Genomic DNA, 26,619 nt, shown 5'->3' on the forward strand with positions numbered 1-26,619 from the left:
AAATATGTGTTGTGTGATGCCATAGCCCACAACCTTGTGTTGAATGCATATGACTACTTTACTAGACTGTTAGCAATTTGAAGGAAGGAAGGAACTGTGTCTTAATATCTTTGCATTTCTAGCACTATAGAACATTGCCTGGTATGTAGGATGTATTAAGTAAATGTTATTTGAGCAAACAAATGGCTTTGAGAGCAACTTATGAAATATAGAATCATGGTACAAGGAAAATCTGGGTTCACAGAAACTAAAACCTTCAGTCAAGAAACTGGTTAAGAAAAACCAGTTTCCTTAAGAAAAGTACTACTTACACACATGAGGGCACAAAGCATATCAACAGCTGCATGGATCACTCCATTGTTGCTCCTCTTGAGTGCTTTTACTACCTTCACCCCTAAACGCTCCCGAAACCTTGTGGAACAAAAACAAGTATATAATAGCACTATCGAAACATCTGTTAGTATTTTATTATTAAGATACGGTAGGTCATCTTAAGTTTCCATTATTATATGGTAGCAATTACATATTTGAACCCCACTTCTCAAATATGTTTTCATAATAATTTTTCCTTTGAGTAGAGGATTTTTTAAAGGTTAACTAAAAGTATGACAAGTACTTTCCCATTCAAATTCACTAAAACAAAAGTCAGTGATATTACTCATGATTATGCATCTAATATCCTTCATCAGCCCCACTCATCTTCCCTTTTCATTTCTCATGAATACAAACTTCCAGATCATTAGATAAAAGGTATCATGTTTAGTCAGCAGTAAAGAAATAAATTATTCAGTATTTTTTATTTTGAGTTGTTTAAAATCTGTAAGAGAAGCTAAGTTCAAAAGACAACTTACTTTGGAAGCTGAGTGAAGGCCAGAAAACCAGCTTTGGAAGCTACAAGTCTTCTTACAGCCTGAAACTGACTCTCAAGTTCTGCATTTGAAGCAACAACATCTCCCTCTTGGGACAATAATGCTGTTATGGCATTATTGATCAGTTTTTCTTTGTTTTCTGAGAAGAGACCCTGGGCAAAGAAAGAGTATTTTAGAAGTTTCCATACTGATTAATAAAAATGAACAAAGTATGATGCAATTTATCTTTATATATTATATATCTCACATCCTGTGTTACTGCATGTAGAACTCCACTATATGAAATATTAGCATTGAACCTGAATACAGCATCTGCAAAGTTGCCATCTGTAAGGAGAAGAGAAGATTCAAAAAAAAGATTTAGAGAACTATGTTCCTAACTCTTAATATTATCATCAAGTAGATGTATGGAAATACAACTACATTAAAATCAATACTTACTTGGAGGTGTAGCTAAGAATCTGAGATGCAGGCTCTCTACTTCCTCATCAACAGGCATACTGAGTAACCCCCATCGCTGACCTTTATGGGTTGGTGTCATTTTTACACAAACATCTCTGTTACCAGAGGCTCTGACTCCATCCAGCAAACTTGCTAACAAGGAATCTCTAGGCAAGGTTAAAAAATAAAATAAAAAGGATTTAGAATTGATAATTAAGGGGAATTTTGATTCAGAATGTAGTACAGGCACTTTGGTAGGTAACCTGCTCTGGGATGTACATAAAAACAGAGCTTTAGGAGAGCCTAGAGTCCTAACACCAGCTTTTCACCTTGCTGCTATATGACCTATATCAAAGAGTTCCAGCTTTTCCATATCATTGCCAATAATCAGCACTGATAGTCTTTTGATATTACTCATTATAGTGGATCTAAAGTAGTTGTAATTTTCATTTCCCTAATGAGTTATGATCTTCTCATGTATTTATTTACCATTCAGTTATCTTTTCTAGTCAAGTATTTATGTAAATCTTCTGCCCAAAGGCTGTTTGATCATTTTAGGATTGAGTTGCAAGAGGTCTTTATATATTATAGACACAAGTTCTTTATCAGCTATGTGTTCTGTAAATACTTTCTCCCTATCTGTAGCTTGTCTTACTATTTTCAAAGTTTTAAATTCCGAAGATGTCTGATTAATAAACTATTTTCCTTTGATGGAGTGTTTTATTATATTTAAGAAAAGTGTCCCTAATCCTAGTTACAAATAAGTTGCTTTACTTTCCACATATAAGCATTATTAGGATAATGACACATTTTTCCTAAGTTATAGTCAGGAATAAACAAGATAATGTACATAAAGTATTTGAAAAACTGAGTATTGAGATCTCTCCTCTGATTAAAACACCTGCACTCCTGTTTTTTCCTTAAACTTGGAACAGGAAAAATTGTAAATTTTTGCTTATATTTCTAGTCATGTTGACTTGTGACTGAGAGCTTTCTAAGATAAACTGTAGTAATGGTATAGCAAGTAAAGAAAAAACAAATAAATACAAATCTCAAGAAGGTTGTATTGTACACAGTGGCAAAAAGTACCCAAATTGTATGGAATAACTTTAAAATACAGACTCTCTAGAACGAACTCACTACGACGACATGAAAGAACTACCTGAGATATAAGAATTGCCAATCTCATGAAAACAGTTTTAGTACACAAAGGGAAATGCAGATATTCACATCAGACATTGAACATTCACATTAGCAATTATGTGTTACAAGCCAGCTGCAGCAGCTTATAGGTTTCCACACAAGAAATAAGTCATGAGTAACATAAAAAAAAAAGTATATTCCACTGGTTAACTGCTAAGTAGCTTTCCATATTAGCATATAAAAAACTAATTTCAAGTGTATTTAATATATTAAAGTAACCTGTTGCTTTTATCCAATTTAAAAATGAAAGTAAGAGGTGCTATTTTGAAATACTTTAAAAACACCAGTGGGCTGGGGATGTACCTCAGTCTAAGAGCGCTTGCCTACCATGCATAAGATCCTGGGTTTAATTCTCAGTATGGAGGGGAAAAAAAGGTTACAGAAATACACAGTGCTTTCATCATTTCATTTAAAATCAAATCACTATTTTTATGGTCTTTAGGAATTTGAAACTTGAATAAAGATCTTTTTAAATAGGCAATAATGTCTTCCAAAGTTAAATAATTTTAAAGTTCCAGATTATAAATATTTGTTTTTCCTTTTTGGTCAAGCACTTTGCTTTGCATATGCTGGGAACTCAAAAGCATGAGGAGATAAAAAGAAATAAACACCTTTCTGTTGAAGAGTATTTCCGGACTTGCCCTTTTATAAATTCAATGGTAAAAAGCTGTGGATTTTCGGAGTCACAAACCAAAGCAAATACCTAATGAAAAACAAAAGAAAGTTCAACAACAACAAAAAAAATGATTAGTTTTTTTGTACTTCATTTTAAAAATTGCATACCATCATTTAGTTTTACCAAAGTCAATATTTAAAAATGCAACTTGTTTACAATACCAGAGTTTAAATTTAGTTAAGAGTCTTATTAAAATTTTCATATAATTATTGAATAAAAGTTCCACTTTTTTTTTTTTTAAGTATTTTTTAAAGTTGTTGATAGACCTTTATATGTGGTGCTGAGAATAGAACCCAGTGCCTTACACATGCCAGGCAAGTGCACTACTGCTAAGCCATAGCCCCAGCCCAAAAGTTCCACTTCTGATATAGTTGAAAATGATTGTTGGAATCTTCACCAATCAATAAATTCATGAGGTCAATAATCTTTATTTGACCAATAAATCTAAATGGATTAAGAATTAAATATGGATTCTGTTTCCCATTCTTTAGGAAGGAGTAAATATATTAAAAATAAATAAGAAAATTACTCAATATCAACAGGAAGAAATCTCACTTAAGCTAATAATGCTGAAACTTACTTCTCCCAAAGGCTTCAAAGTTGCAATATTATAGGTTGCTGGATCACGTTCTACTAAAGATGTTTCTGTGAGTGCTAAAAGTCTTTTTACAGGTTCCTTCAAACAATAAAATAGAGATTAAAAAGTTATTGAAGAAAATTATTACAATCAGATGAATAAATTTTTATTTTCAACATATAGGTCTTACCGAATGTCTAGGTGATATTTTTTGGACCACGAATTCTGCTAAAGATGTGATGGATTCATCTGTGCTGTATTTTCCAAAGCGAAGATTCAAATATTGCTCAAATTCTAAAGGTTCTTTCCTGATCCGCAATGAAATACCTATGTAGTTGCCAGCATGATCTATTGCGCTTTTGATAATCTCTTCTCTTTGTTCTGATGCAAATAAATGCTGCACAAATTTTGGATTTTTAAAAGTCAAAAGTTAAAACAACTAAAATATAACTATATTTAATCAATTCATATGAAGGATATTAAAGTAGTATTAAAGTAGCAGCAATTCTAGAAAAGAAAGGTAATAGAACGTCTCAGAAGGAAATGATCAGTTTTATAGTTGAAAGACTGTTACTAAATGAAAATCATAAAAGTCTGAAAAGTCTGGGGCACAGAGCCTTACATCCAACTCACTGAATGGAAATTATCTCATCATTTCTTAAGGTCTGACTCTTACCATCTTGTGCAAAACAACATGCTAGGGCTCGATAAGAAACCCTACCCAATCTACTGGGATGAACAGGGACTGTGTGGGTAGAATTCCGATTCAACCAAAGTACTCTTATTTAAGATCTGTTTTACATAGTGGGTTTCCTTGCAAGAATGTTTAACAATCATTCCCCTATTGATGTTACAAATCAACTTTTAGGTTTGTATTTACAAAGGTAAGGTTAAGGAGATATCACTACTTGCATTTGGTGCCCGGAGACCAGAACTGCTAAAGGTCCTGCAAAAGGCAGAGAAATATCCCCCACAAAAAAGATGTGTCCTGGCCGGAATGCCAATAACTCCTCTGCTGAGAAGCACTGGGTTGGATCATGTTTAAGAGCCTGATTTTATTACATGAGTTCACTTCAGTCACCACTAATGCAGAAGATATTAAATAAAATTTTGTTGAATTAATTTGTGTGGTATCATATATTATAGTGAACTGATTTATTTCCACTAGTATCTTTTAAAAAGCAAAGAATATATAATCATCCCTCATTGTGGAAGACTAGTTCCAGGAAGTCCCAGAGATACCCAAATCATAATATGGTGAAGTATTTGCATATAATCTGTGCATTCTTCTATATACTTTATATCATCTCTAGATTACTTATAATACCTAATACAATGTAAATACTATGCAAATAGCTGTTATATGATACTGTTTAGGGAATAATGACAAGGAAAAAAGTACATATGCATTTTTTTTCCTAAACATTTTCAATCCACAGTTGGTTGAATCCAGAGATGCAGAACCCATAGATTTAGAGGATAGATTATACTTAGAAAACGGATAATTCAAACTAAATCTTCTTGTTATAGCCAATCAAGAATAAATGTTGTTGATAAAGTATCGAACAGTAGTCATTCATGTTCAACTTATTGTTCCATTAAATAGCTTGTTTGAATTACTGTGATACAGCTATGTTTTTAGGGTCTAAAAGGCCCCATACCTATAATTTGGCCCGTTTTCCACCGAAAGCTAATCGCTGCAAAATTCCATTGCCCAGAGAAGACACATCTGTGGACAGCGCAGTCGAGACTTCTTTAGGGTGGGAGAGAAAACCAAGCTTTGTTCTTTTGGGTCTAGACTCAGAGGTAAGCAAATATCTAGCTGCGTGCTCCCCAAATGAGGGAAATTAGGATGTTACCAATCAAGTGGTTTCTAGGACAAAAAGAGGCCTACAACTCTGTAAAGCAAATTGTATTTTTATAAATCAGATTATGTAGCTGCCCTCCTCATTATTCTTTTTTTTTTTGGCCTTTTGCTACTATCTACACTTTTATTTATCTAAAAATTCTAGGCTTGCCTTAGCTCTGCTTCCCAGGGAAGGATATTTTATCCACAAAACACTGAATTTTGGGGTAGTGGTCCCAGGCTTCTGAGGGAGCTAAGGTAACTAAAATTCTCAAGCTAAGGAATCTTTCAAGTAAGTTCAACTTAGTTCTTCCTAGAGACTATATATATTGCCTACATTTGAGATCTTGGGTCTAAATTTTATTAAAGAAAGCAGGATAGTTCAAAAGGTGGTCATCATCTGTAGTTCAGCTTCTATTACTAATTTAAAAACAGGATCTCAGCATCTTAAGTAGTTTCTGCTGTGCCCCACAACATAATTAAAAATAATTCAAGATCCAAGTAAAAACAAGCAATAAACTCCAAATATGGCATTTCAATACATACTTGCATTACATATTACAAACAGCTTGACAAAGGACAGAGGACAGAACACTCTCCAAAAAAATAAAAAGAAATTTATATTACTTTTTTAATAAAAAGAAATTAAATTAGAAACTTTCAGGTAAGGCATTAATACTAATGAAAATAATAACTGTAACTACTATTTATGGAACACTACTAAGCCATGTACTGTGTAAAGCATTTTAGGTAGATAATCTTCTCCAATCTTCACTAAAAACACAGGATGACATATTACCCTCCTCACTTTGAAGAACAGCAAAAGGGTTCAAGTCCACTTATTTTTGACAGCAAAGCCTGCACTCTAAATACCCTACCTCCTCCTCTGAGGTTCATATGAATTTTCAAAATAAAATGTAAAAACACTTTTTTTCCTTCAAACCCTTTTAAAATGCTGTTTTAAAAACATTACTCACCAATCTACTAAATCCTCCGTAAAGTATACAAAATCCTCCTTGATAATCAGAGAGATCTACAAAGCCTTCAATGTTTCTATAGTCATAGGAACAGAGTACTCTGTTGGTTGTAGGATTAATTTGGTCAAAGCCTCCAGGAGTTACTTCCAAAATTACAGGTTTTCTTGTATCACTCCAGTGATGCTTATAGCAGTTATATCTCTAGAGAAAAAGAATTACTTTTAAGTACATATTCAAGCTTACCATACAATAAAGTCATATTTAATATATCCATCACTGCTGAAACAATCAAAACTCAAAACATAAATATTTATAGTTACTATCCAAATTGTAAAAACATTTAATTTAGCTAGAGAGGCTATGTTTGTTTAATTAAGAATGTTCACTCTAACTGAAGACAATATGTTCTTTTTTAATTAGCAAAGACTTTGGGTTACAGGATTTTATAAAACAATTTTAAGCAACTCTTCTGTAAATTAAATGGGGCGGGGAATAGGCCTATAGTCCCAGCAACTCAGAAAGCTAAGGTAGGAGAATCCTTTGAGCCCAGAGTTCCATGCCAGCCTGAGCAATACAGTAAAGACCCATCTCACATTTTTAAAAAATATACATTCTATTGAACAGGAAGATATTCTGAAAGACTAAAAGAGTTTTAATGGGGAAAAAAAATCTCATTTTTTGATGATACATTCTTTTCATCGACGTTAGATACTGAAAACAGCTAAATCACATTTCAGGGAAAGTTATAATATTCAATTTAAACAACCCGGTTTGCCTCTACATGTTAATGTATCTCATATATATATATATATATATATACATACATATATATACATATATACACACACACACACATACATACATATATACATACACACACACACACATACATATACATACACACACACAAAACAAAACAAAACAAAAAACATTCTGAAGCCTAAATTATACCTGAACCTTTTCTAATCAAAGCACTGGAAATTTTTTTTGAGTCTGGATTATACTGGCAAGTAAAGTTCTATTTAGATGATGCATTCCATGAGTACCAAATGATTAGAACAATCAATATCCATTTACTTACTAGTTTTATTCTTAAAAAGAGAAAAGATTTAATTGAGGCTTCTAAGCTAAGTGAGGTAGAAGAGGAAAATAAATTTAAATTAAAGGATAAGAAAGGCAGAGAAATGATAATAAGGTGTCACATGTGAAATGAATATCCCCTTCTGTTATGATTTGGATATGAGATGTCCTCCAAAAGCTCCTGTTAATGCAGGAACACTAAGAGGTAAAGTGATTGGATTGCTGATGTAACCTAACCAGTCTGCTCTAGTTTAAATGGACTGACTGAGTGGTAACTGTAGGCAGGTGGGGCATGGCTGGTGGAGGTAGGTCAATGGGAGGTATGCCTGGAAGGGTGCATCTTCCCTGTCCACACACCAACTCCTTCCATCCCTGCCTTCCTGACCCTGCCATGAGTTTAGCAGCTTTCCTCAGCTGCGCCCCCTCCCTCATGATATGTTGCCTCACCTTGGGGCCAGAACAATGGAGTAGGCCATCCATGTATGTAATGAAACCTCTAAAACAGTGAGATCAAAATTAACTTTTCCTCCTTTAATTTGTTCTTCTTGTGGCCAAAAAAACATCTCCCATGCCCAAATAACAGTTTTGTACCCATCAATATGAAGAGGAATACATGATCAATTGCGCAATTCTCAAGTTTAAAATAAATTGGTTGCTCAGAAGTGTAACTATTTCTGATACTGAAATCAGAAAGAAATTCTCTTGTAAGTGTTCAGAAAAGAGTAAGGCATTAAGTAATGAACACTCCCACTAACATCCCAACACTAACTTCAATAATGACATTCATAGGATCAGTATCACAAATCTATGGCATCATATTCAGTACAGTTCTTTCTATCTATCTATCTATCTACACACAAATTCTGCAGAAAAATAAAAAAACCTGCATTAGCCCCAGAATATATTTAGACCCTTGATTTTGAACTTAAAAAGAGATCAATGCCATACCTCTCCGTAGGAATGAGGGTAAAATGGAGGCCACCAAAAAATGGTGTGCTTTTCACACTAGGCTTGTTTACATGCCCCAAACCAACTCCACAGGATATTCTCCATTCCTTCCAGTTGATAATCACCTATTGTTAATGACATACACTGATGGAAACTTCTCATTATCCCTAAGGACTTTAGGGGCCAGGCCTAAAGGACTTTGAGAGACCCCAATTTCAAGTATATCTAGGGCAACTGGAGGCCTTAGGCCAGATTCAATTTCTATAAGAGCTGTTCAGCCAGGACAGCACTGGGGTGGAACTTTTTTTTTTTTTTTTTTTTTTAGTTTTTTATTATTGGTTGTTCAAAACATTACATAGTTCTTGACATATCATATTTCATACATTTGATTCAAGTGGGTTATGAACTCCCATTTTTACCCCGTATACAGATTGCAGAATCACATCGGTTACACATTCACTGTTTTACATATTGCCATACTAGTGTGGGGTGGAACCATTTTGTGGGGAAGTGTAGGTGTCCCTTTGTGTACCTTACTCCTGATATAAAAGTAAGTGAACTACCTTCAGTCAATCATCTAGAAATATTGTTTCTATCTCAAAGTTTTGAAAAATATTAAGTGACTGATAAAAAAGGAAAGCTTAGAAACAAAATCTTGAAGTTATGTTTTTGAAAACAATTGTTTCGCCAAAAGATGAGATATACAGAATAAGAAACCAGCCAGCTTGCCAGATGCCATTAAACTATTTTTAAATGGCTCCTGAGCAACCAACTAATCACTAGAGCTGAAATCAGCGAGTCTCCAAGATGCTGGTGCTTCCAGCATAGTTCCTGCCTTTTGTCAGAGGTGAGGGTTTTGTATAGTGCTATAAGTTTAGGGATTATTTTTCCCCATTATAAAAGTAATATCTATGAACAACCAACAATAAAAAATTAAAAAAAAAAAAAAGAAAAAGAAATTGGGCAGAGAGTTAAAAAAAAAAAAAAAAAAAATCCAGCTGAGAGCCAGAAGCTTAAATCCATTCTCATTTCTCTCTAGAGGACTGAAAGGCCTCATGCAAGTTAACTGCTAGTATCCTGCCCTGAATTACCAGATACCAGAAATAGGTATAAATATACCTTTTGGGCATTATAAATCAAGATGTAAATCTATTCCTTAAAAATAGTTTATTATTAATATACTATTTTAATATGTTAATTAGGAATGAGATCTATATAAGTGGAATATAAATATTTAGTATTTTCAAAGGTATTTAATATGCTTTTGATAGTCATAACTATTTCAAATTTTTCCCATTTTGTTCTTTTGCCCAACCATTCCTGAAATATTTTCCAATGGACCTTATTTTCTGATTTCTCTTCTATGGGGGAACATACATAAAAATCTCCATCAAAATAAAATAAGGTGCCTGTTAAAATATCACATTCCTAGGTTATACATCAAAGTAACAGTAGATGGCCCCAGGAATCCATAGCTTATTTCCCAGAAACACCATATGGCATTAATGTTTGGAAAACACTGGCCTAGATCATATGGCCTGAATCTGTTCACTAATTTTAATGAAATCGTTGGCCAGCCATTAGGGTTGTTTTTATGCCTTGTTTTATTTCTTTCTTTCCTTCCTCTTCCTCTCACCCTCCCCCCACCTTTTTTTTTTGGTATGAGATTTAGGTTTAACTCATTTAGTTCCAATAGTTGGTATATGGAGGGATTTGTCATTCGCTCCAGAAATTCACCTGGGGTGCAAAACAACTTCCAGAGAGAAGCATTCATGTTTCATCAATTTATCATTTTTTTAGTTGAAAATTTATAGAATGCTGAGGAAAATTTTAAACAGAACTCTTGAAAAAAGCATATTAAATGTGGTGGCTGTGCGTGACATCTTTAAGGCTATAACTGAGAATCTGTGTTTAGGTCTGCAAGCAAAATGTGATCAACTTGGATGAACACACAATCCAATTCATTCTTCTCAAATTTACAGTTGAATCCTATTGTCATTGTTGGATAATCGTGTGCTGATTTAATTTCATTGAAATTAATATGTGCAAATGTGTCAATGGTGGGAGCCGTGTCCTCACCATTGCCAACCCTCCCTCACTGCCATCTCTGAAGTGATCGTGACTGTTAATCTACGTTTTGCTCCTAAAACTGTGTAGTTAATTTAAAAAGGTTGATTAGGGAAGATCATTCTTTCTTAAATCTACAGTGTGAAAATTAAAGAAATTATAGGATAGATATTTTAAAATGTTACACTTTAATTTTCAAAATAAACAAAATTATTTTATGTGAAAAAAAAAAGTAATATCTACGCCTGAGTAAGAAATTCAAAAATTTTAGAGAGTAAAAAACAAAACAAACCCTCCCATAAATTCCCATTCCTTTCCCCAGAAATCTCTAGTTTAGTTTAAATGCTGCTGTAACATGACTGAAGACAGCCTGGGAAAGTTAAGATTCTAATAAGCAACTATAACTTCCCACAAAGCTGCTAGTACACCATGCCAAGCTTTAGTATGAGCCAGATCTAGGGCAGGAAGATGTAATAAACAGAGTTTCAATGTTCCCAAACTCTAACACTTTAATACTTTTGAATTAGGAAACTCCTACACCAAACAACTACTGCATGTTCCAACCAGTATTATCATCAGTATGATATGTACTGGTGTTATTGCTTGGAATTCTGAATAAGAATCACCTGAATTATAGCACTGCTATCACATATAAATCTTTTTTAGCCTGATAATTTTTTTTCCTGCTAGAATTAGAAGTCTGAAGTTTACTTCTTCATACTAGTTTCCTATTAAGCTACATTTATCTATCCACATGGTACGAGACAACAATAAAACTATGTTTTTATTTTTCCCTTTAAGTTTGCCATAAAAGGTACTAGTTACGGAATAAATTCTATAATAAAGGGCAACATTTAAACAAATAAAAATACTTATATTTACCCTTCCTGTGATTTTTCCCTCTGAAAAATCAGTTCTAAATCTCTGAAAGAGAAAACATAACCACAGTTAATGACAACAAACTGGTCAGGAAGACTCATGGGAAAGCACAATTTAATAACTTGACACTAAAAACTGTTGTTACACTTTAAGGATGTTCAATAAAAAAGTATAGAGTTTTACTGAAGAACAAAATAGATATAACATATAGTGCTTTTTCTTGTATATGCATCTTAGGCCAATGAACTATCAAATATAAAATATATATTTCAGGTTTTCTGTTGGAGAAAAGGAAAAGTTTCACATTTAAAGATTAATAAGAAAAAATAAGCACAGTGGGGTACAGAAGCTGAGAACATTAATGTTCCCACTTAAGTGTAACTATTTCACTTCAAAGAGAAGGTAAACTTAGTTTATAAACAGAGAACCTTTCTTACCAATGCTTCTGTAAGAAGTTCTGTTCTGTGCTCTGTAGAAAATTTTAAAGTCTCTGACTTTTTCCCACTGCCTTTACGAAATGTGAGATTGAACTCTGTTCCTTGACCTTTTCCAACAGGGCTGATGCTGCAAATGTCTCCATAAGGCCACTAACAAAAATAAAGGAATTTTTTTCAATTGGGGTTAAAATACAGTAAAATGAAACACTTATTACTTCAACTTCACATTCACTGATTAACTGAGCTCAATTTTACCAAATAGTAGAGGTCTAGAAGAAGTCAAATTCTTTTAAAGGTTTTTAGTCATCACAGACAACCACAAAAATCTTACCAGTGTTATAATGGTAATGATTTGACATTAATCTAAAACAATTAAAATAGATGTGAAAAGAATTAGGAAATAACATTTTATGATTACTTGTAAGTCTGTTTAAAAAAGCACTTTAGACTTAAAATAAGCTAAAATAATTTCTTTAAATATGCTTATCTGTCCATGTTCAGTTGGCCTTGCCTTTATAAACAAGTAATCCTACCTCCATAACAAGTACTTTATACCACTTGTGATATAATTTTTACCTGCATTATAATAACAGTATTTAAAAATTATAAGAACTACTTTACTAATTTTACATACAATCAATAGTAATACATCAAAAATTTTTCCCCTGAAAGCCTTAAAAGTAAGCTCATCTGGCTCCCTTATTTATTTATTTATTTTTGATCCTGAACACAGAGCATTATGTATAATAAGCATATTAATTTCTTTCAGGTTAGATATTTCTATCCTAACATACTGGTTTCAGGCCAGAAGTAATGGATCACATCCTGACTTTTTAAATTCAAGGACAGTTCATGTAAATACCTAACAGCATCTAACATAATTACCTGATTAGTTACTTCTAAAGTATTTGGATTATATGTAGTAATTGCATGGGTTCCAACTGAAAAGACACGCTTATACCTACAAAGAAAGACAAAGGCTTAAATTTAGTTTTAAACAAACAAAATCTTATGAAAGAATATATATCATACTAACACAGAAAGAACATTTCAATAAATAAATATAAATGTGTTACTTAATTAATGGTGACTAAATATAGCTGAGTTTTATAGTCTCACCTTTTTTTATGTTCTAAAATGTTACTAGTATTAAAATTCACCCACCATTCCTTTTACTGTTAACTATTAAGAGTTCTGCATTAAAAAGTACACAAGCACCTTGTGATGTTAGCACAGATTAAGCTGGCAAAGAACCAGCTGAGGATGGTAGAAGACTTTAAATGGGAAAATTTTACTTTAACCAAAAAACAATGCATAATACTAATTCTTTCAAAATATCCTTTCAACAAAATGATGTAAAGGAAGGAAAGCTATGGCCTGCAACTGGTCAGTCACAGCCATATGAGGAATCAATTTCTACTTAAGCAACTACCTATTACATTAAAGTACTGCAATTTTATAAGTACCACAAGCAAGAAATTTTCACTTCTCACTTCATTTCCTTTACTTAAAGTAACATGTCCAAACAAGAAAACCATTTGGTTATCAGTAATCTTTTAGAAAAGGGAGAAATTCAGAATGAGAAAGGTGGAAATTGAATAAGAAAATTCAATTAAAGTTCAAGAAATAGATCTTTGAATATGAAATATTAAAATGGGCATAATCTCAGTGTACAAAACAAAAACAAAAAAAGAATAAAAAGAATTCTAGATACAGAAGAAATTTAAAAATAATACTGTAACACTGTGGCTGACAAATCTGAAAACTAAAGAGTACATCAACCACTATATAGAATATTTAATAAAGCCACAAAGAACTGTACTCTCCCAAAGCAGCAGGCCCCAGCAATTTCAAGACAGAAGAAACTTTAGAGGCCCATACTTCTCAATTGTTCCAGGAAACAGAGAGAGGACAGGTTCTCAATTCTCTTAGTGATACTAAAATCTGATAACACACACACACACACACACACACAAAACAATTTTTAAAGTAATTACTAGTGTTAGGGTTTAGATGTGAGGTGTCCCCCAAAAGCATATGTGTGAGACAATGCAAGAAGGTTTACAGAAGACATGATTGGGTTATGAGAGCCTTAACCCAATCAGTGAATTAATCACCTGGTGGGAATAACTGAGTGGTAGCAAAAGGCAGGTGGGGTGTGGTTGGACAAAGTGGAGCATTGTGGGCTGTGGCTCTGTGGTATATATTTATATCTGGCAAGTGGAGATCTCTTTCTCTCTCTGCTTCCTGATCCACACTCATTTTAGGAAAACAGTTCAATATAGAAAAATCCATTAATATAGCTGATCATATTTACTAAAGTATATATAGATTACAATTTTTATTGCCCGTTTTTTCTAATCAGCATATTATATAAAGATCAAAGTTGTTTCTATTTGGGCAAAAGAAAATAATATATTTAATCTTTATCATATATTCATTAAGAAATAATTCTGTATTATGAATTTTCCCCCAATTTTACATGTCTAAAGTGGGAAACTAAAAAAAGGAAAGCATTTCCTTCTAACATATAAACATTCCTTTGTTTCTAACTGGAGTGAGGGTTGGGGGATAAGTGAAGTAAGCCAACGATATAGTTCAACAGCTAAAGAGTCACAAAACTTCAGAGGTTTAATCAATTAATGGGAAATAAAATAAATATTTTGCTCAAGTCAATGTTTAACTTAAAAGACTACACATTGAAAATGAATGTTCAACAGAAATATGAATTCATATATTCTTTTGCAGAATCAGTTTGAGTCAAAAATGAGAATCTTTATAATCCTAAAGTAAAACTACCTATATTTATTTTATTCTTCAAGTAAAAAGTGTAAGAATTAAATGCTTGAAATATTCCAGAAGTTAACTGCTGTTATATGCAGTCTCAGAGGCTCAGAGGATAAGTCAAGAAAATGTTTTCACTCCTGTACCTTCTTTTTCCAGTCTTGACCACACCTGGGCCTCTTCTAACATCTTTCATTTATTAAAATCATTTTTAACTGACATGTAAAAAACTTTAAAATTATGCACATTTTAATGGGTACCATATGATAATTCCATATAGGTATATATTGTATAAAGCACACAGGTTAAAAATATTCACCTCCTCATTCATTTACCATATTTTTATGGTGAAACGTTAAAAATCTTTTTTTCCTAACTTTTTAAAATATAACTGCTATTATCTATGGACACGCCACTGTGCAACAGAACACCAGCACTTTTTTTTTTGGTGGTTCCAGATTGAACCCAGGGCCTCTTTCATACTGAACAGGCACTTTACTCCCAGAACTTCTTACTCCTATCAACTTTTCTCTGTTCCTCTCTTCACCTTACCCTCCGTACCCTCTGGTAACCATCATTTGCTACTTGCAACTTCTGAGATCAACTTTTTTAGATCCCACCTATGAGTGACCTCATGTAGTACTTGTCTTTCTGTGCCTGGTTAATTTCACTAATGATTTCTAGTTCATCCAAGTTGTCGCAAATGACAGAATTTCATTCACTTTATGGCTGAATAGTATTTCATTGTGTGTATGTACCATATTTTCTTTTATCCACTCATCAGCTGACGAATACTTAGGATACTTCCATTTCCTGGCTACTGTGAAATGTGCTACAATAAACATGAAAGTTTTTGCAAATGTCTCTTTGTTATGATGATTTTTTTGCCTTTGGATATATACCAGTAGTGGGATTACTGGATCATAAGGTAGTTCTATTTTTTGGAGGCCCCTTCATACTGTTCTGCATAATGGCTGAATTAATTTACATTCCTATCAACAGTGTGCTAGGTTCCCTTTTCTCTACATCCTCACCAGTATTTATGACTTTAGTCATTTTGATGTAAGTCATTCTTACTGGGGTGAGATTGTATCTATGTGGTTCTGATTAAAATCATTTGGATATTTTAAATTTAAAATATCCAAATAAGTGGAAACAGTCCCTGTTCATAGTTCAGAAATTAAATGATTAGTGGTGTGAGCATTTTTTTTCATTTACTTAAGTTTTTTTTTAATAGACACACAGGATTTATATTAACATATTAAAATACACTCCTTTATTCTAATTTCTATAAATAAAACTTTTTAAAGAGAGAGAGAGAGAGAGAATTTTCAAAATATTTATTTATTTATTTATTTAGTTTTCGGTGGACACAACAACTTTATTTTATTTGTATGCGGTGCTGAGAATCGAACCCAGTACCCCGCGCATGCCAGGTGAGCACAGTACCACTTGAGCCCATCCCCAGCCCAATAAAAATTTTAAAACACCCTTAAATTTTCTAATCTTTATGAATACTAATTTCTCTTTCAAAACAATTTTTTATAACATGATTATTTTCTTGTGGCCACTCCCTCCACCTCTTAAGGGAAAAAAACTAACAGGTTAGAACAAGACTATATTAGGTATTTCACAGACTGACCCAGTACTAAATCAGCACCCAACTCTGTGCTAGGTTCAATGATATGGCAGCAAATGAGAGATAGAAAGAAACTCTTTAAAAGACTCTAACAATTTGTTTTTACTTACTTCAGACATCTGAAATGAATTTCAAAGTGGTCATGTCAGTCATTGCCTGAAAGCTACTTTCAGTCCTGGATATATTTGCCATATATAAGTGTTGATATAAAGAGATAAACCAAAATATACTGGGTTATCACCACAATGTCATACTCTTCTACACAGAAAATTCACATCATTCAGTTTTCTAATAGGAAAAATTTAATACTGTTTTCTTTCAGTAAATTACAAAAAAAAGATTTATTATTTAGTAATGGTTCTCAAATTCTTGAAGGGAATGAGACCTTTGTGTATTACTTTTATTCACTTACTCATCCATCCATCCATCCATTCATTCACTTTGGTACTGGGGATTAAGCTCAATGGCGCTTTACTAAACACTGAGCTACATCTGTGTCACTTTTCATTTTTTCAGACAGGTTCTTATTAAAGTTGCCTAGTCTGTCCATGAACTTGTAATCCTCCTGCTTTAGTCTCCCGAGGAGCTGGGATGATAGGCATGTGCCACTGTGCCTGGCAGTGTATTACTTTTAAAGCTCAAAATCCTCAAGAAAGCCAACAGATCTAATCAAACCAGGAAGACAGCTTTTATGTCACCCACTAAAACCAATAATATACAGCTTAAACTTTCCTAATACCACTGGCAAGGCTGGTTAGTTTTAATGGTTCACTACTATTCAAAGGGAATTCATCCTCCCTAAAAACAATTCTGCCATTTCCCAGTTCCGTAGATATCGGCAACAGATCCTCAGAAAGAAATTGATACATAATTTCCCACAAATTTAACCTTCTGATCCAAACTCTGTCTTTCGCTTCACATAAAGCTTACTCATTCTTCTTTCAATCTGATGTTCAATTGATTCTTTTTTCCTAGGCTGAACATCCTAGTTTCATCAACCATTGTAAGATAAGTTTTGACCATCAATTTTTCAAACTCTTTAGATCCTCATAGAACCTATGATTTTTCCTTTTATTATTCAAGGTTTTGAGAATCCAGTTACTTGAACTAGGGCTTCTGTCCACCTAATAATAAAATTAAAGACAACTAAAAGTTTTCACAGAGTTAGGAGATAAATGGTAAGCACTGCTAAAGGAGGCACCACAGCTTAGAGTTAAGCCCACCACCTCTGGGGTCATACTGCCTGGATTCAAGTATTACCTGAAACTCTTACCGATTACACATTCTCTGATAACCTGATTAGTCTCTTTAAGCTTAAGTCTTCCCAAGTGAACGATGTGGCTATACATAAAATTACTTACAACAAATAATCCATATAAAGTGCTTGGCATTTAAGTGCTTAGTGTGCAAGTAAACAGTCAAAACATGTTAGCTGTTCCTAATGCTATTATTCAGCTAGATGACTAATAGTGGGAAAGGGGAGGAGATTCCAAAACTCTAATAGAATAACTGAATTAATTATAATTAGAATCCTTACATTTTAAATAGCCATGATGGCTTTAGCAAATTCTTGTTTAAAACTCAGAACAAAATGAACAAACTGTCATTCATCTGGCTATATCACTAGGATACTTGATTCTAGTCAACCTCCTCTTTGACCTAAGGGAGCCCATTCATATCAAAAGCTGTACTCTTCAGTCCATATTTTTTCCAGCTCTAAGATTCTTATAAAGATATGATCCAATTTTCACTTCTGGATTGAAGATGTTCAAATCCCAGACTGCCTGATAATAGTCAGAGAGAGTTACACAAAGAATACACACGGAGAATTTAAGTCACACTCTTCTGAAGTTTAGAGGCAGGATCAAGAGCTAGGACAAAACAGGAAAAAAAAAAAAAAAAAACCTCTCAGGACACCCCGGGTTATTAGAATTAGTGAGGTGGCATTTAGGGTTATCAGAATTAGTGAGGTGTATAAATGCCAAGTAGCCAAAGAGAAAGGGGATCTCTTCTCTTGTAAAACTCTATTTCTGTTTTTTATAGAAAAGTGTCAGAACTTCACTAATTTCATTTTCCCTCAGTGCCCTAAATCTAATCACCACATAGAGTTTCTTCAAATGCAGTGAGCATCTGTCAATCTCCATTTTGACCTAAGAGAGCTCATTCATATCAGAAGCTGTATTCTTCAGAAAAGAAAAGAAATAGTAATAGGACATACTCTGCAAATATCTGTGGGGCATCTTTCTCACTGAGTTATTCCAACTCTATATGGAAAGCATAGACTGTTTTAGGAGAGAAGTTAAAAGAGTCAAGGTGTGTACATTGAAAAATAACAAAACATTGTTGAAAGAAATTTTAAAATATCCAAATAAGTGGAAACATTCCCTGTTCATAGTTCAGAAATTAAATTTCATAGACTAGTCACCATATATTCTAATGTATTACAATTAAAATCCTATTAGAATACTAAAATGCTACTCAACATTTGCTACAACTAATATATAAAAATATTAAATTGATCCACAAATATATTTTGCCTGTAATTTCCATCCAGAAAAACTTAAGGACTTACATTATCATGAAGTTTTCCACAGTGAATCAGCACTTCTGCTTTAACTGAAACATCTGCACCTTCCTTCCTGTCTGAAATGGCTTGCTTAGGCCAAAAAGGAAATTTTGCTCTTTTGTGAGAGAAAAGTCTTCATGAAGACTATTTTCAGAACAAGTATGTAATTAAATTATGTATATACTGTGCAAGGGCGAAAAAATAATAAGGGTAGAAGAAAAGCTACTTTGCAAGCCAAGAGAATCTCTAGATTGACGGTGAACAGACCTGCATTAATGAAAGGATATGGGGCATAATAGAAACTATAACAAAGGTAAAAGGAATGCATCACGTACCTCTTTAGTGAGAATATCTGGAGGTTATCTTTAATTTAGTAGGTATATGAAGAGAAGGAAAAATATTTATTCATCTTTATTGCCACCATAAAAAATACTTTTCTAAAATGTTAGGACTGGATCAGAAACATATAGGTAGTCATGGAGTCTCTTAAAGCTGAGTCCCTAAGTCTCTCAAATCACATGGAAAATTTGTTATATATAAAATATTTCTTGAGAGATAATTCAATTGGCTACTTTGAAACAACAGAAAAATTTTAATGTTGGTCATTTTTTCTTCACATTAACATTGCTGATAATACTTTAAACCTAGATTAGAATTGGCCATATAAAACAAATATAATAAAAGTTTCAGTGCTACATAATAATGCACACAACCCAATGAAATGATGCTATATGGAAAGCACAGATTGTTTTAGGGGAGAAGTTAAAGGATTCAAGGTGTGTACATGGAAAATAACAAAATATTGTTGAAAGAAAATTTTAAAATATCCAAATAATTGGAAACATTCCCTATTCATAGTTCAGAAGAGTTAGTACTATAAAGGTAGAAATACTCCCATAATTGATCTACAGTTAATACAACCCCTATTCAAATTTCAGCTACGTTTTTAGCAAAATTAACTCACTATAAAATTCATATGAAAATGAATTAAGACAGAATGCTTGAAATAATTTTGAAAAATAACCAAGTTACAGACTCATACTTCCCTTTTCCAAAATAGCACAAAGTTACAGTAATCAAGGCAAAGGGGCCTGGCATAAAGATAAGCTATTGGATCAATGGAGTAGACTTAGGAGTCCATAAATAAATAAATGTATGGTCAAATGATTTTTGACAGACTGTCCAAACAATTCAAGGGGGAAAGAAAAGTCTTTTCAACAAATGATGCTGGTACAATTAAATTATGTACATAATCATGCAGTGAAATGAAATTTTGGGGAGGGGGGATGTTTTATTTTTATTTTTTATGGTCCCATCCTTAAGACATTTAAAACCAGAAAAGAGGAAACCATTTTTTAGAGTTGTGAGGTCACGGTAATGACAAAATTCAGGGCTGAGGCCATCTTACGGGTAGAGCGAACAGATCACAGAGTGTGTGTACAATGAAATTAACAAAACACTGGGGCTGGGGATGTGGCTCAAGCGGTGGCACGCTGGCCTGGCATGCATGCAGCCCGGGTTCGATCCTCAGCACCACATACAAACAAGGATGTTGTGTCCGCCGAAAACTAAAAAATAAATACTAAAATTGTCTCTTTCTCTCTCTCTTTTAAAAAAAAAAAAAAAAAAGGAGGGATTGGGAAGATGGCGGCGAGGGGAGTGCATTGCCCCCGTGTGCTGCTTCACTGTGTGGGAGTATGACAAGTCAGGACGGCTAAAGGATATCTTGTTAGGAATTTCCAGCAATAGTGGGGTGCTCCGGAACCTGGAGGAAGGATTTCCATCGCACGAGGATCGGCTACGGGGACTCAAACGCGAGAGGTTTGTCGCACGGAGGGTAACACTGCTTATTCAGCAAATCGCCCCGCGGCTAGAGTCTGCAGCGCGCGCTGGGAAACGAGGAGATAGTGACGCAGGGATACAGCGCTGCAGTTTCTGCCAGCCGTGCAAGCACCGTACTCAGGGCTGAATTCTGGGTTTGAGACGGGGGAAGGAAGCGGTCCATCTCAGTTCTCCACACCGGTCAGACCACAGAGGAGGCCAGCAGCCACCATGTTGGAAAGCTGACGTCACCATAACTGTTTTCGACTGACCGCAGCTCATTCAGCCATAGAACAGGTAATTTCAGGCTGCAATTCGCCTGCGGCTTGCAGACAGATTGCTAGGGTTCAGTGCCTGGGTGCTTCTTAGAACCTGATCTTATCGGAGCGAACACCGAGCGCGGGGCGGCCGAGTTCCGGCTCCCGGAACCTTCCCGGAACCGCCCTGGCCCAGGGCTGCGGAGCCTGTGGAGGCTGCTTCTTGGACCCTGCTCCTATCAGAGCATACACCAAGCACTAAGCGGCCGAATTCCGGCTCCCAGAACTGAGCCCGCGGGGACTGCTTCTTAGAGCCTACACTTATAGGAGCTTACACCGAGCACGGAGCGGCCGAGTTCCGGCTCCCGGAACTTCCCTGGCCCGGGGCTAGGAGCCCGCGGAAACTGCTTCTCGGTCCGGGTCCTGCTGAGGGCCGGTCAGGACTCACCCGTTGCTTTGGTTGCCCGGCAGGGGGAACGAAATGCTGCCATTCGCATGGGATACCAACATGGCAGAGATCTGATGTCATCAGAAAGCGGCGGAGGAGAGAACTTCATCAATACCAGCGGCGACATAAACAGTTGGTCTCCTGGTAGGGGGGGTGAGGCACAGACACCCGAGTCTCCTCAATTTGTCGTCCAGCCAGAGGGGAGGAGACGGGCCGCCGCTAGCGCCCGGAGCAGGCCCAGCGGCTCGCCAGCATGGTGACCGCGTGACCCCAATTGGAGAGGGGGCGGAGCGGAGCCGCCACCCGCAACCGCAAGGTGGGCAGATCCGCGACCCAGTGGTACATGGGCGTGGTGGGGGGGGCAGGGCAGAGCCGCCATTCGCGCTTGCAAGGTAAACAGACCTGTGACAGCCTGGCGGGTCAGGCCCAGTGGCCTGCCAGTGTGGTACACACGTCACCCCAACTGGAGTAGGGGCAGAGCAGATCCTTCTCCCACGCCCGGATCAGGCCCTGCCGGTGTGGTGGCCACGTGACCCCAATTGGAGTGGGGGCGGAGCGGAACTGCCACCCGTGCCCGCAGGGTGAGCAGACCTGTGACCAACCTGTAGATCAGGCCCAGGGGTCCACAGGCGTGGTAGGAGGGGCAGGGCAGATCCGCCGCCTGCGCCTCCAAGGTAGGCAGACCTGCAACAGACCAGCGGATCAGGCCCAGGAGCCTGCCGGCGTGGTACACACACCACCCTAATTGGAGTAGGGGCAGAGCAGAGTCGCCGCCCGTGCCAGGAACAGGCCCAGCGTCCTGCAGGCGGGGTAGTCACGACACCCCAATTGGAGTAGGGGCAGAGCAGAGCCTCCACCCGTGCCCGAAAGGTGGGCAGATCTGCGACCGACCAGCGGGACAGGCCCAGTGGCCTGCCGGTACAACAGACACGTCACCCCATTTGGAGTAGGGGCAGAGTAGAGCGCCGCCCGCCAGCAGGGTAGGAACCTGCACCGACGGCGATGAGGCCGGTGGCCTGCGGCGTGTACACTCGTCACCCCAATTGGAGTAGGGTCAGAACAGAGCCGCCGCCAGCGCCCAGAACAGGCCCAGTGACCTGCCGGCGTGGCAGCCACAACACCCCAATTGGAATAAGGAGAGAGCAGAGCCGCCGCCCGCACCTGCAGGAAAGATACGCAAGCAGTATGAAAAGACAAGGAAAGAAAGGACCACAAGCAATGCAGGTCAACGCAACTTTAGAAGAGGTAACAGCTGCAGCAGATGGAATGTCAGATAAAAAATTCAGGATATACATGCTTCAGATGATCTGGAGTATCAAGAAAGACATTAAACAGCAAAATCAGACAATGAAAGATCACTTCGACAATGAATTACGCAAACAAATCCAGGAAGCAAAGGATCAACTATACAGGGACATAGAGGTTATAAAAAACAAGCAATCAGAAATCCTAGAAATGCAGGAAGCAATAAACCAACTTAAAAACTCAATGGAGAATACTACCAGCAGAGTAGAACACTTAGAAGATAGAACATCAGACAATGAAGACAAAGTATTTCAACTGGAAAAGAACATAGACAGCTCAGCAAGACTGTTAAGAAACCATGAGCAGAACATCCAAGAAATATGGGATAACATTAAGAGAACAAACTTAAGAGTCATTGGGATACAGGAAGGTACAGAGCTCCAAACCAAAGGAATGAGCAGTCTATTCACTGAAATAATACGAGAAAACTTCCCAGACTTGAAGAATGAGACAGAATCCCAAATCCTAGAAGCCTACAGGACGCCGAATGTGCAAAATCATAAGAGATCCACACCTAGACACATTATAATGAAGATGCCCAACATACAGAATAAGGAGAGAATTTTAAAAGCTACAAGAGAAAGGAAGCAGATTACATTTAGGGGTAAGCCAATCAGGATAACAGCTGATCTTTCAACACAGACTCTGAAAGCTAGAAGATCCTGGAATAACATATTTCAAACACTGAAAGAAAATGGGTTCCAACCAAGAATTGTGTATCCAGCGAAATTAAGCTTCAGGATGGAAGATGAAATTAAAACCTTCCACGATAAACAAAAGTTTAAAGAATTCACAGCTAGAAAACCATCTCTTCAAAACATCCTCGCCAAAGCATTACAGGAAGAGGAAATGGAAAATAACAATGAAAACCAACAGTGGGAGGTAGGACAGTAAAGGGGGGGGAAATAATCAAAGAGGAAAACAAACCATGTTTAGTAACAGAAATAAACAAATATGGCTGGAAGAACAACCCATATCTCAATAATAACCCTAAATGTTAATGGCTTAAACTCACCAATTAAGAGACACAGGCTAGTAGAATGGATCACAAAACAAGACCCAACAATATGCTGCCTACAGGAGACGCATTTGATAGGAAAAGACATACATAGGCTGAAGGTGAAAGGTTGGGAAAAATCATATCACTCATATGGACTTCGGAAACAAGCAGGCGTGTCCATACTCATATCAAATAAAATAGATTTCAAGCCAAAGTTAATCAAAAGAGATAAAGAGGGACACTACATACTGCTTAAGGGAACCATACACCAACAAGACATAACAATCATAAATATTTATGCCCCAAACAATGGTGCAGCTATGTTCGTCAAACAAACTCTTCTCAAGTTCAAGAGTCTAATAGACCACCACACCATAATCATGGGAGACTTCAACACACCTCTCTCGCCACTGGACAGATCTTCCAAACAAAAGTTGAATAAGGAAACTATAGAACTCAATAACACTATTAATAACCTAGACCTAATTGACATATATAGAGTATACCACCCAACATCAAGCAGTTACACTTTTTTCTCAGCAGCACATGGATCCTTCTCAAAAATAGATCATATATTATGTCACAGGGCAACTCTTAGACAATATAAAGGAGTAGAGATAATACCATGCATCTTATCTGATCATAATGGAATGAAACTGAAAATCAACGATAAAAGAAGGAAGGAAAAAGCATACATCACTTGGAGAATGAACAATAGGTTACTGAATGATCAATGGGTTATAGAAGACATCAAGGAGGAAATTAAAAAATTCTTAGAGATAAATGAAAACACAGACACAACATATCGGAATCTATGGGACACATTGAAAGCAGTTCTAAGAGGAAAATTCATTGCTTGGAGTTCATTCCTTAAAAAAAGAAAAAACCAACAAATAAATGATCTCATACTTCATCTCAAAATCCTTGAAAAAGAAGAGCAAAACAACAGCAAAAGAAGTAGAAGGCAAGAAATAATTAAAATCAGAGCTGAAATTAATGAAATCGAAACAAAAGAAACAATTGAAAAAATTGACAAAACTAAAAGTTGGTTCTTTGAAAAAATAAACAAAATCGACAGACCCTTAGCGATGCTAGCGAAGAGAAGAAGAGAGAGAACTCAAATTACTAGCATATGGGATGAAAAAGGCAATATCACAACAGACACTTCAGAAATACAGAAGATAATCAAAAACTATTTTGAATCCTTATACTCCAATAAATTAGAAGATAGTGAAGGCATCGATAAATTTCTTAAGTCATATGATCTGCCCAGATTGAGTCAGGAGGATATAGAAAACCTAAACAGACCAATATCAATTGAGGAAATAGAAGAAACCATCAAAAGACTACCAACTAAGAAAAGCCCAGGACCGATGGGTATACAGCAGAATTTTACAAAACCTTTAAAGAAGAACTAATACCAATACTTTTCAAGCTACTTCAGGAAATAGAAAAGGAGGGAGAACTTCCAAATTCATTCTATGAGGCCAACATCACCCTGATACCTAAACCAAACAAAGACACTTCAAAGAAAGAAAACTATAGACCAATATCTCTAATGAACCTAGATGCAAAAATCCTCAATAAAATTCTGGCGAATCGGATACAAAAACATCAAAAAAATTGTACACCATGATCAAGTAGGATTCATCCCTGGGATGCAAGGCTGGTTCAATATACGGAAATCAATAAATGTTATTCACCACATCAATAGACTTAAAAATAAGAACCATATGATCATCTCGATAGATGCGGAAAAAGCATTCGACAAAGTACAGCATCCCTTTATGTTCAAAACTCTAGAAAAACTAGGGATAACAGGAACATACCTCAATATTGTAAAAGCAATCTATGCTAAGCCTCAGGCTAGCATCATTCTGAATGGAGAAAAACTGAAGGCATTCCCTCTAAAATCTGGAACAAGACAGGGATGCCCTCTCTCTCCACTTCTGTTCAACATAGTTCTCGAAACACTGGCCAGAGCAATTAGACAGACGAAAGAAATTAAAGGCATAAAAATAGGAAAAGAAGAACTTAAATTATCACTATTTGCTGATGACATGATTCAATACCTAGCAGACCCAAAAGGCTCTACAAAGAAACTATTAGAGCTAATAAATTAATTCAGCAAAGTGGCAGGATATAAAATCAACATGCATAAATCAAAGGCATTCCTGTATATCAGCGACAAATCCTCTGAAATGGAAATGAGGACAACCACTCCATTCACAATATCTTCAAAAAAAATAAAATACTTGGGAATCAACCTAACAAAAGAGGTGAAAGACTTATACAATGAAAACTACAGAACCCTAAAGAGAGAAATAGAAGAAGATCTTAGAAGATGGAAAAATATACCCTGTTCATGGATAGGCAGAACTAACATCATCAAAATGGCGATATTACCAAAAGTTCTCTATAGGTTTAATGCAATGCCAATCAAAATCCCAACGGCATTTCTTGTAGAAATAGAGAAAGCAATCATGAAATTCATATGGAAAAATAAAAGACCCAGAATAGCAAAAACAATGATAAGCAAGAAGTGTGAATCAGGCGGTATAGCGATACCAGACTTCAAACTATACTACAGAGCAATAGTAACAAAAACAGCATGGTACTGGTACCAAAACAGGCGGGTGGACCAATGGTACAGAATAGAGGACACAGAAACCAATCCACAAAACTACAACTATCTTATATTTGATAAAGGGGCTAAAAGCATGCAATGGAGGAAGGATAGCATCTTCAACAAATGGTGCTGGGAAAACTGGAAATCCATATGCAACAAAATGAAACTGA

General features: G+C 36.0%; 1 protein-coding gene across 1 annotated transcript in view; it reads right to left on the minus strand.

The window, feature by feature from the left end:
• Dnajc13 (DnaJ heat shock protein family (Hsp40) member C13) overlaps positions 1 to 26,619 on the minus strand; it is a 125,139-nt gene that overhangs the window by 77,493 nt on the left and 21,027 nt on the right. Inside the window, exons 3-13 of the mRNA XM_046431327.2 lie at positions 12,886 to 12,961; positions 12,001 to 12,150; positions 11,567 to 11,608; positions 6,590 to 6,790; positions 3,957 to 4,163; positions 3,770 to 3,865; positions 3,125 to 3,216; positions 1,311 to 1,477; positions 1,117 to 1,196; positions 852 to 1,021; positions 312 to 411 (exon numbers count right to left, since the gene is read on the minus strand). Of these exons, the coding sequence (XP_046287283.1) occupies positions 312 to 411; positions 852 to 1,021; positions 1,117 to 1,196; positions 1,311 to 1,477; positions 3,125 to 3,216; positions 3,770 to 3,865; positions 3,957 to 4,163; positions 6,590 to 6,790; positions 11,567 to 11,608; positions 12,001 to 12,150; positions 12,886 to 12,961 (1,381 nt within the window). The remainder of the gene's footprint in view (positions 1 to 311; positions 412 to 851; positions 1,022 to 1,116; positions 1,197 to 1,310; positions 1,478 to 3,124; positions 3,217 to 3,769; positions 3,866 to 3,956; positions 4,164 to 6,589; positions 6,791 to 11,566; positions 11,609 to 12,000; positions 12,151 to 12,885; positions 12,962 to 26,619) is intronic.

This window comes from Marmota monax, unplaced genomic scaffold, assembly GCF_021218885.2.
Source record: "Marmota monax isolate L192 unplaced genomic scaffold, Marmota_monax_Labrador192_F-V1.1 WCK01_AAM20220418_F8-fsc00022, whole genome shotgun sequence".
In the NCBI taxonomy this organism is placed as follows: Eukaryota; Metazoa; Chordata; class Mammalia; order Rodentia; family Sciuridae; genus Marmota; species Marmota monax.